General features: G+C 45.9%; 1 protein-coding gene across 1 annotated transcript in view; it reads left to right on the top strand.

Moving 5' to 3' along the window:
- Window positions 1–266: 266 nt before the first annotated feature.
- Window positions 267–10,135, top strand: part of LOC147617497 (myb-like transcription factor family protein) — an 86,299-nt gene continuing 76,430 nt past the window's right edge. Inside the window, exons 1-5 of the mRNA XM_086775749.1 lie at window positions 267–527; window positions 1,055–1,144; window positions 1,988–2,053; window positions 2,201–2,260; window positions 2,352–2,408. Coding sequence (XP_086631875.1) covers window positions 411–527; window positions 1,055–1,144; window positions 1,988–2,053; window positions 2,201–2,260; window positions 2,352–2,408 — 390 coding nt within the window. The 5' untranslated portion in view covers window positions 267–410. The remainder of the gene's footprint in view (window positions 528–1,054; window positions 1,145–1,987; window positions 2,054–2,200; window positions 2,261–2,351; window positions 2,409–10,135) is intronic.

The following is a 10,135-nucleotide window of genomic DNA, read 5'->3' as shown; positions in this document are numbered from 1 at the left end:
AAATTCTTGCCACGTGACAGCTTTGTGAAACTCTTCCTTAAGAGAATATAGAGAAGAGAAGAGATGAAAGTTTAAGTGAAATAATGTATAAAAGATGAAAGTTTAGCTGATTATATAATTATAAGAACAATAATAATATTATGAAAGTTTAGGTGAATTAATAATTATAGGAACAATAATAATATATTATGAAAGTTCAATTGATTATATAATTATAAGAACAATAATAATATTATGAAAAACAAATAATAGTAGCTTCGAATTATAAAGAAGTTTAATTTTAAAAAGAGGAAGTAGGACAGGAGAGACCAAGAGGCAGCACGCATTCAGTGACACCACCATAGCGAGACAGATCTTGTGTTATTATTTTCGTCAAGGAAAGTCTGTTGTAAAGTTTTGCTGTGTATGGCATGGCCGATGCTAAGGAAATTTTAGGGTTACCCAAGGGTGCTTTTGGAGTTGCACCAGAAAAGCGCAGCAAGCCTCCCAAAGAAAACCCTAAAAAGCCCGATGGAGTCTCCCGTGAGGTATTATCCTGTTAAACCACCGTTTAAATTGGTTTCTCTCTCAAATTTAAAATTAAATTCAGACATTATCATTATCTTAAATTCGTTTTTCTTCCCCCTCGAGCATGCAATTTTACTGCATTAGTTACCTGTATCACTTTGTTATAAGTTATTAAAGGGAAAAAAGATTTCAGCAAAATTGAACTACATATTCTTAAGAATAAAGCTGTAAGCTTTTAAATAAAGAAAATTGAAAATTTTTCATCTGCAGCTAAGCTTTTATCATCTGCTGCAGGAATTTTATGCTTTCACCGCAGTAAAATTTTATTAGCCTTAAGTTTTTACCGAGAGATTTGAGGGAGTGACTTGTGGACTTTTGATGGAGAGAAATTAGTGAAGCTAGATGCTCTCATAGAGCTATAAATTGATGTATATTCAAGCATCTTTAAAATTTTGTTACTTAAAAATAAAAAATTATGTTTAAATTTTCTGTATGCTCTCAGTGGCACCAAATTCCCTGAAATTGTGTTTTGATGTTTTGTCATCAGGTTTACGCTCTCACTGGAGGATTGCCGCCCGTTATGCCAGCTTTGGACACAGCAAGTTTGAAGAAACGCCACCCAGTCAGCAGCAAGAAGGTAAAACTTGGGCTTAACAAAGTTAGTTATTGAATAGGTGAAGCGAATTTGTTGCCTGGAAAATAAAGTAAACTGGATGTATCTTGGAGCCGATTCCCTTCATGGTGGGGTGGGCATGGAGTAACAGCTCAGGTGCCACGTTTTGCATTACATTAGTGAGGGAGGGCCCTTGTGTCTTCTTGGTATATGGCTCATGGGGGAAGGGTGAATCTTGTCAATGGGGTTTTCAGAGTAAGCATTGGCCTAGACATGGTCATGGATGGAAGAGGCACATAAGCCTGTATATCTCCGAGAACACCTGGCTTGAGTCTATGAAAAGCCCGCAAACACCGTCATGCACAAACATGCAAGTCAAGGCCAATGGAAGGGTTTCTGGCAAGTTCACCTCCCAAACATTGCTTCATCCAGAGCACACCCTTGGGCACCTACACAGATTGCTTGTCACCCAAACCCCCCGTGTTCCATACCATCAGAGCCCTTTATCTAATATTGTGGCTAGAGCTTGCGCATGGCTTGATCTGCGTACTGATCTCCTAGAGATGTCTGATTATGAGTAATCGACTCCCTTAGATAAGCTTGGCGTCAAGCAACAGCTGAAATTTACTTTACATTGAGCCTAGTAATCGTAAGCTTAATCTCATTGATAAAGCTTAGTTATGTCCTTCAGGCACTTAACCTCAGATGTGGCGTCTGAGGGATCCCTCCTCTTTCAGGTTATGAACTGAAAGGTTAGGGGCCACAGTCCACTCCCCTTTGGGTTGTATCTAGAAAAGTATAATTCAAATTTTTTGTATTTGAAAAACCAATGTAGTGGTCTCTTACTTGGAAATTTACACTTCTCAGATTTCTTGGCAATGGTTACCGTTCACCTCCTCTGCCCGCAAAGATAACCTGCAGTTATATCATTGGGTTAGAGTCTCTTACTTTTTTTTCCATGGATATTCTATGGTTGTTTTTTAATCTTCAAAATCAATAGACTATGTTTTTATGAACATCGCAGTACTGGTTTTATAATTATGTCTTTACATTTGACAGAAGTATTTCCTTTCTAATCAGGTGAAAATTGTGGATGGGGTACCTCCAAGTGGAGATTATTATTTTGCAAGGTACAATAAGGTAGGCATACATACAGTTTGTGATTTTTACATGCATTGTCTTACCTGGGTCTGTTACATGGTAAAGCTTCTCTTGTTTTTTGCCAATGCAGAGTATTGATGTTGTCAGATATACAGAGGAGGAGTACACCAGAATCCCTTATGATCCAGTGAGTAGTCCATCTCTATATGGTTAGGATGAGGAGAATTTCCTATTTAAGAACTTGGCTATGGATTCCTTTTTATCTTTCTTTTGAATTTGGTTCATTTGTCACAAACAAGTTGCTCAATAAAGTAATATCCATTAGGGGGCTTCACAAGCTTCCACTGGACAAAATTTTCCACCTACTTAGGGTTTCCAGAGGCTTTCAAGTTTACACAATATGTGGACAACTTGTGTGGACAACTTGTGCTGGAGGTCCACCAACCCTGCCAGGTCACAGATGTCACAAAATTCCTCATTGCTTCTGTTTTATACTGGAAATGTGTGGCATATAGAGCTTGACATGACAATATATGTATGGCTTGTGGAGCCTGACATGGTGTGTTTTCCCAAGACTAGCTAGCTTGGTGTTCACCTGTACTTGTGTTTTGGGAAGATTCCGGAAGGATTTCGGATCCTAGAACACTTTACCTGATTGATACAACTGAGCATATGGGTGTTTCTTCCAGTCTAGCTGCACTCGTGTGTGCATGACCTTAATTTTAGACTTGGATGACGTGTTTTGTTTGCTTGGACAATGCTTGAGATTACTGCTTGGGTTGTCCATGGGGGTAGGGACGTGTGGGCACCTTGTGGACGTGCATGTGCACACTTGTTTTGGATGGACAGGCGGTCTATCTATGTTTTACAGGTGGTAAGTGCTCTTAAAAACTCAATTTATAGCTTTATGCTTTCACATGCTAATATTTATTGATGCAGGTCCACACTCACTTAAAAGTGACCGGGCAACTTATAAACTGGGTAGGACTATTTTAATACACGTGGTGGCCAAAGGTCGGACACTAGACATATTTGCTTGTAGCCTTGTGTTGGACCTAAAAAGCACATGACTTGTTATTTCTAGCGGGGAAGCTCCAATACTGGAGGAGAAGCTGGTCGCATGCTTCCAAGTGTCTGGTGGGAACTGGTTGATTGGTTTTGGAGAGCAGACATTGCTAGCCGTTTGGATCCAAACCTTCTTGTGTGCGGGTTGACTTGATATGAACCTTCCTATGTGCTGGCCGACTTCTTTCAGGCAAAAAAAAGCTGTTGGCCGAGTGCTTTTAGGCAAAAAAGCTACTGGCTGACTTCTCCTGATGGTGCCAGAGGGCTGGTCGACTTGTGGACTGTTTCCTATGTGCTGGCCGACTTCCTTTGGCATGAAAAGGTGACTGGCTGACTCCTTTCGAAACCTCTGAGGGCTGGTCGACTGCTGGTACAGCCCCTTGAGGCTGGTCAACTTTCCCTGTCCATGTGGGCTTGAGAGGGTTGGAGATAACCATATAGGGCTGACTTGGGCTGATGTGGGAATGCCGTGGGCTGTCCATGGCTGTCCTACATGTGCTTTAAGCCAGGAAAGCTCTCTAGTTCCGTTGAGGAACACTGAATTTAGCATATGATCTGTTTCTGTTTTCATATTGTACTGGAAGATTCAGGTGCATGCCAGTGGAGAATCCTTGGGCACCCACAAGGTTGTATCTGAAGTAGACTCCTTTTTGGTAATCTAACCATAAAGAGGGGGGGGGGGGTGTTAGCCCATCTTTTGTCCCCTAGTGTGGTGTATTGTGCAAAGCTGATTTCTTCTCTCTTCTCTGCAACTTGAGTCGGCCAGGTGAGAAATGAGGACGTGTACAGTCGGCTAGAGGAGATGCGCCTGCCAACCCGTGACTGCCCCCCAAAGCCATGGAAAAAATGGAAAAAGTATGGGGAAAAATATGGAGAGTGGGGAAAAATGAGAAAACACCTAATAAGGGCGGGCACACCCACAACAGAGACCCTAGTGTATATGTATAGACAGGAGATGACTTCTAACACCCACTCTTAGCTCTTGGCTGTGAAACCAACCACAGGGAGCTGGGGTGCCGCCTGAGCAAATCCTGAGATAACGACTTCGTGAAGAGGTCCACTGTACTGCCCTCCGTTGAATAGAACCCTAGCAAGATGTCATCAGCAAAACGATTTGTTCACGAACAAAGTGCCTTTGGATAACCATGGGTTCCACCAGTGGAAGCTCAATCTTGCAATGCAACCTCTGCATCCGCACCACCTCACAAGCACCATCACAAGCAGCCCGGTACTTTGCCTCTGTCAACAACCAGGCAAAAGATGACTGCCTCTAACTGCTCCAAAAAACTGCTTCTAGGCTTGAAGTAGATCTCCTCGTGTCCGGATCTCCTCCCCAATCTGAGTCACTCCAACCGTGGAGTCAGACTCCATCCATCAATCCCCCTCTTGTGTAAAAGAGTCCATGATCCTTCGCATGCCGCAGAAACCACAGGATACACAATCCTGCCACCCAAAGAGTCATGTGCAACTATGAGCTCAATTGCCTCATCAGGAAGCTCCTGTCCAATCTGGTGTCCATCAACCAGATCAATGAACCATTCTGCTTTTGAGTCAAAGAGGCATCACACTGCTCACAAGGATCAACACCTATTACGGTGTAAAGCCAAGTCTTGGAAACCTGCTGAAGACCATGCAAGGCCTTCTGGAACCTATCAACCACCCCCTCTGAATCCGGAACCACAAAGCCTGGAGTATGTACCTCCTTCTGTAAGTAATCAACTGCCACCTGCCTGGCTTTCCGAGAGGTCCCCGTGGAAAGAACATCCTCATCTACAGGAGTATCTTTGTCGTGAATACTGCGAGACATCAGAGTATAAGTTACCTGTTTAGTTTCCTCTGATTGACGAACACAAGAACCACCAACATCAGTACTGGAAAGCTCCTGCCAACTGCTGCCATCAACTGGCAAGCTATCCACTATCTAGTCCCGGAAAGCCTGCACCTGTAGCATATCCACGCTTAAGTGGCCATTACCAGACTACCATTCATCACAATCCCGAGGACCTTGGAGAGAGAGTGCTGAAAGCTTGTAAACTCCATTCTCCATTCTGCCTTCCCAAACCACCTGGCCTGTTGCTTTGTCCCGGAGAGCAACAAAATTCTCATCAAACTCCACCCGTACGCCAGTCTTGCAAACCTGATGCACTGACAACAGATGAAAACCAGGTGACGGAACATACAACACCCGGGAGGAATGCTTCCCCCCTCTGCCCATCAGGAACTATCTCCAACCTGCCCTCACTATGAACTGGGATAGTGGATGTATCCCCAGTAAGAATGTGACCAGAATACCTGCAGAGATCTTGTAAATCTGAACGGGAAGGAGTCATGTGTTTGGAAGCACCGTTGTCTAGAATCCACTCCCGAGTATCCGTAGCGGAGAATCCTCCAACCTCCTCCCTGCTTGAAGAAAATGAAACATCGGTGTCCATCACCTCCAGGTGCACAAAAGCCGGAGTCTTCATGATTGTTGCTGAGGAATCTTCACTCTTCTTGGTCTTCCGCTTGTGACATCGCTTCCAATAGTGGCCTTTCTCGCCACAATCATTACAGGTCCTCTCTGCCTTTAGTTTCTCGCGGTCAGTAACGGACTTCTTCTGAGAAGACTTCTCAGATGAAGCCTTCCCTTTGCCCGTGTTACGGCCTTTCGACCGTTGGCCAGTTAAGGCCTCCGAACCTCCGAACCTCCGAACCTCGTGAATCGTTCCTCCTGGTCCAAGACCATGGACACAAGCTCCTCCCACGTGATGGTGCTGAGCCTGCCACTGGTAATCAAAGACAAGTGAAATGCTGAGTACTGAGAGGGCAAGTATGACAGCAACGATATGGCCATGTCCTCTGACGATATCTCCTTCCCAGCCTGAAGAACTTCCTGCTGAAGAGCCTGCAGCTTGTTAATATGCTCCCGCATCGTCAACGACTTTGCAGGGCTCATAACCCGCATCTGTACTTTCAAAAGGAAATCCTCTTTATGGGTGATACCCTATTGTAAAGAGAAGCCAAATGCTGCCATATACCTCTGGCTAGCGTCATATGCTTTACATGATTGATTACCTGCGGTGTGCAGTTGAGGAAGATAAATGAACGGACCCTGGCGTTGACACGATCCCACATTTGTGCCTGTGCCTCCCGGTCCTTTCGAATCGATGGTACCTTCCCTTCCTCTACTTCCGGCCGTGGAACCCCAACAACGATGAAATCAGTGAGGTCGTAAGACTCCAGAACAGATTACATCATAACCTTTCATATGTCGTAGTTGTTCCCGTCCAACTGATGGTCCACTGGGAACGTGGGGAGTGTCGGGATCTTCACATGCCTCTCGGCCATCTCTAATAGATCTGCCATTGCGGGGGGTGAACTTTAGTCGTGTGAATGGGGAGGGTGGGTGGGAACAAAACCTGAAGACGAAGCTGCACTTGTTGCTCCCTGCTTCGCCACGTCCCGAACGGCCCACAAGGGTTCCCAAATAGCACTAAAAACACGAACAGTCCCGCTCCTCGGGGGGGGGGGGGGGGGGGGGGGGGGGGTGAACTTGGTCTTCTGAAGGGAGGGTGGGTGGGAAACACAATGAAGATGAGGCTTGAACTGCTTACTCCTCGCTTCTCCACGTCCCGTACGGTCCACCGATGCCTTCGATCAGCACCAATCACGAACAGTCCTGAATCTCCAAGTCTCTCGGATCTTCAAGGGCTTCAACAGTCCTGCAAGCTCTCCACCTCTCCAGGATCTTCAAGCAGCCTTGTGCTCTGATACCATGTCGGAATGCACAGTGGAATATGAGACACACATCTGAGAGCAAACACGTGCAGGACTCCACGTTGAACAAGGGCCCACGTAGAAGACAAGTGCCAGCCTGCAACACACTAAACTGGGAGCAGAAGGAGAAAAAACGCAGACAAGAGTATGGCTGGGTATGTACTCTATATATACACAGGAATCCCGAATAAGTGATACAATGGCATGGGCTGTGGGGGTCCATTTTATATGGACCCCAGGCAGCAGTCGGCCTGCTCCAGAGGCAGCTGACAGTGGACAGATCTCCACGACCAGCCCTCAAAGACCAGTTGGCCAGCAACCTTGAGTCGGCTAGGTCAGAAATGAGGACGTGCATGGTCGGCCAGAGGAGATGCGTCTGCCAGCCCGTGACTCCCCCCCAAAGCCATGGAAAAAATGGGAAAAGTATGGGGAAAAAATACGGAGAGTGGGAAAAAATGAGAAAACACCTAATAAGGGCAGGCACACCCACAACAGAGGCCCTGGTGTATATGTATAGACAGGAGATGACTTCTAAAAGTAGGGAGCGATTCTGGGGCACAAAAATTCTTTTTCTATCTGAAGAATCTGGTAAGTACATCATGGCCAGCCATTTAGATCAATTTGTGGAGGATTCTATCACTCATGTTCGCCGCATGCGGGAAGAGTATACAGAGACCGTGTTGGGGCTTTGGCCGGTAATGATTCATAGTTAGCTGCCAGGGTTAAAGATCAGCAAGATCTTGATGCTTTGATGAATGAGCTTGAAGAGCTCGGTGCTTTACAAAGGTACCCGGATGTACAAAGGTTATTGAGTCTAAGTCTCAAGTTAAGGCAGATGTGGTCACTTTTGATGCGATTGTTCAACAGATGGGGGTTGAGAAATCTTGAGAGTTGGCTTTTGCATATTTGAAAAGCCGTGGTGATGTTGTTTTTGATGATGAGGGCAAGTGGGTTTTCACACGGCAATCCCGTTGACAGGACTTATGACGATGTTGTGAGAGGGCATGCACCCCGAACAAGTAATGTGAGGGGGCATGCAGCCCGACCAGATGTTATGAGAGGGCATGCAGCCCGAGGGGATCATGTATGTCGGCATGCAGACCCAGCAAATGAAGAAGGGTTTTCAGCCCACATGAAAGATGAGGAAGACCAAAATGCATTGTCTGTGACATCTCCTCTCTAGATATGTTCCAGCTCCAAGAGTTCCATCCTGAGTGGAGGGTTAAAACAGCCCTAGATCTGGGCATCACCGTTGTCACGACCCTATGTTTTCCTTTAGACAGTATGTAGGTGTGCACGGGGACATGGTGGACAGTGTGAATGGCATTGGTTTGGAAGTCAAAAAGGACTAAAGGTTTTATAAAGGTCCCTTTTTCACAACCCATGTGGGGGGAGGTGACAAAAGATTTTAAAAACCTTTAAAAACTTGATAATACCCTTTATGAAAGTAAATGTGGCCCATATGCCATTATTGGGGCCATGTCTGTGCTTTTTCTAAGAAGGGACTGACGGGCTGCTTTTAGGCGCCTCTTTTTTTTGGTAGAAAAACAAGAGGGACGGGCGGGCTGAAGCAGGCACTTTTCTATTGATAAAGAAGGTGGAGGGCTGAACTGCCTACGGTTGCTCTTTCGCTTGCAAACGGAGGGATGGACTGCACGTGGCTGTACTGAAAAGCAGGGCTACAGCAGGCGCCTCTCTATTAGTTAAAAGGTGGAGGGTTGAACAGCAGGAAGAGGCGGGCTGGAGCTACGGCACATGTTCCCTCTCTCTTTCTCTCTCCAGTGACTGTCGGCGGCTACATGCTGAGGGCTGACACAGGTTTTTGGAAGACAGGCGGGTAGTTTTGCAGGGGCGCATAGGGGCTGAACAGCAGGTTCTTTACTTATTTGCAATAGGCCAGCTGCAACTGCATGTGTGCGCTTTTTCTCAAGGGAAGGCTGGTGGGCTGAAGTGGCAGCACACGCTATTTCAATCTCTTGGAAGGAGGCACACAGCCGGGATGTTTTGAGACTGTTTATGGGCTGTTTTACGTGGCTGCAAGTACACTGTGTACATGGGTTATTGGCTGCAGGTACAAGGTAACCTGGTTATGTTTCTTGGCATGGGAGCAACGCAAGCTCTCATGAGTGCATACCCATGGAGCAGATTGCTTTCTTCTTGCTTGGAAGGAACAGAGGGACCTGCAGTTTTGGGCATACCTATGTAACATAGTTGTGGGGCATAAATACAGCTAGACATATTCAATAAGAGTTCTCTCTTTTGTTTGTGTGTTGTGTTGGCACTACATTTGAGTATATGCCGAGAATGTTTTCACTTGGAAATAGGACATGGGTTTCATGCTGGGCTAGACCAGATGTTTAATGGGGAAACAGGTCACCCGATGTTTGCTGAAACAGGTCTTTGTTTCATGTGGAAACATGTTTTTGGGTTTCTCCAGGAGATAGGTCACATGTAGGCAGAGGGTACAGGAATGGACACATGTTTGGTGCAGCCTTGCTGTGCTGATTGGACAGGTGTCAGGGGTTCGGGAATCCATGGTTGAGATGGATAGTACCCTTGGAAGGCAGAGAGGGTTGGTACAGGTGTGTCGACTGTATGGTATGCTCTGCTGTGATGCGAGTTCTCTTTTGGAAAACAGTTTGGGAGTCTTTGTTGTGATGTAGGAGCACTAGATATGTCAGGGTGTGATGCTGTTCATAGGGTGAGAGGCTATGGATGGTTGTGGCAGCCCTGATTATGGGAGAAAGCTTTTGTATACAAGACTTATGTGAAAGAGTCTTTTGATGTGAACAATGGCTGGACTTGTTTGTGGATGCCGAGAAGACAAGAAGCCATGATGAAGGGTCTTTGCAGGCGTCATGAGTTCTACTGTGACGGTTGAGTTTCCAGTCTTATTGTAATCAAAGCTCTTTTATAGTCAATTAAAGAAATACCGCAAGGGGCGCCATTGCGTTTTGGGGTCAATCGGTGTCCGTGTACTGTTTGCAGCATAGTCACGGGGGAACGCCGTTCCATAGCATAGGAACGGAGGAACGGCTTTTGTGTGAACATAGGAACGGGGGAACGTGAGGGAACGGGAACGGCTGTTTTTGT

The sequence above is a fragment of the Cibotium barometz genome, chromosome 36 (assembly GCF_041138505.1).
Source record: "Cibotium barometz isolate CiBa-2024 chromosome 36, ASM4113850v1, whole genome shotgun sequence".
NCBI lineage: Eukaryota > Viridiplantae > Streptophyta > Polypodiopsida > Cyatheales > Cibotiaceae > Cibotium > Cibotium barometz.
Note: the sequence above shows the minus strand (reverse complement) of the source record. Positions and strands in the feature narration are given on the sequence as shown.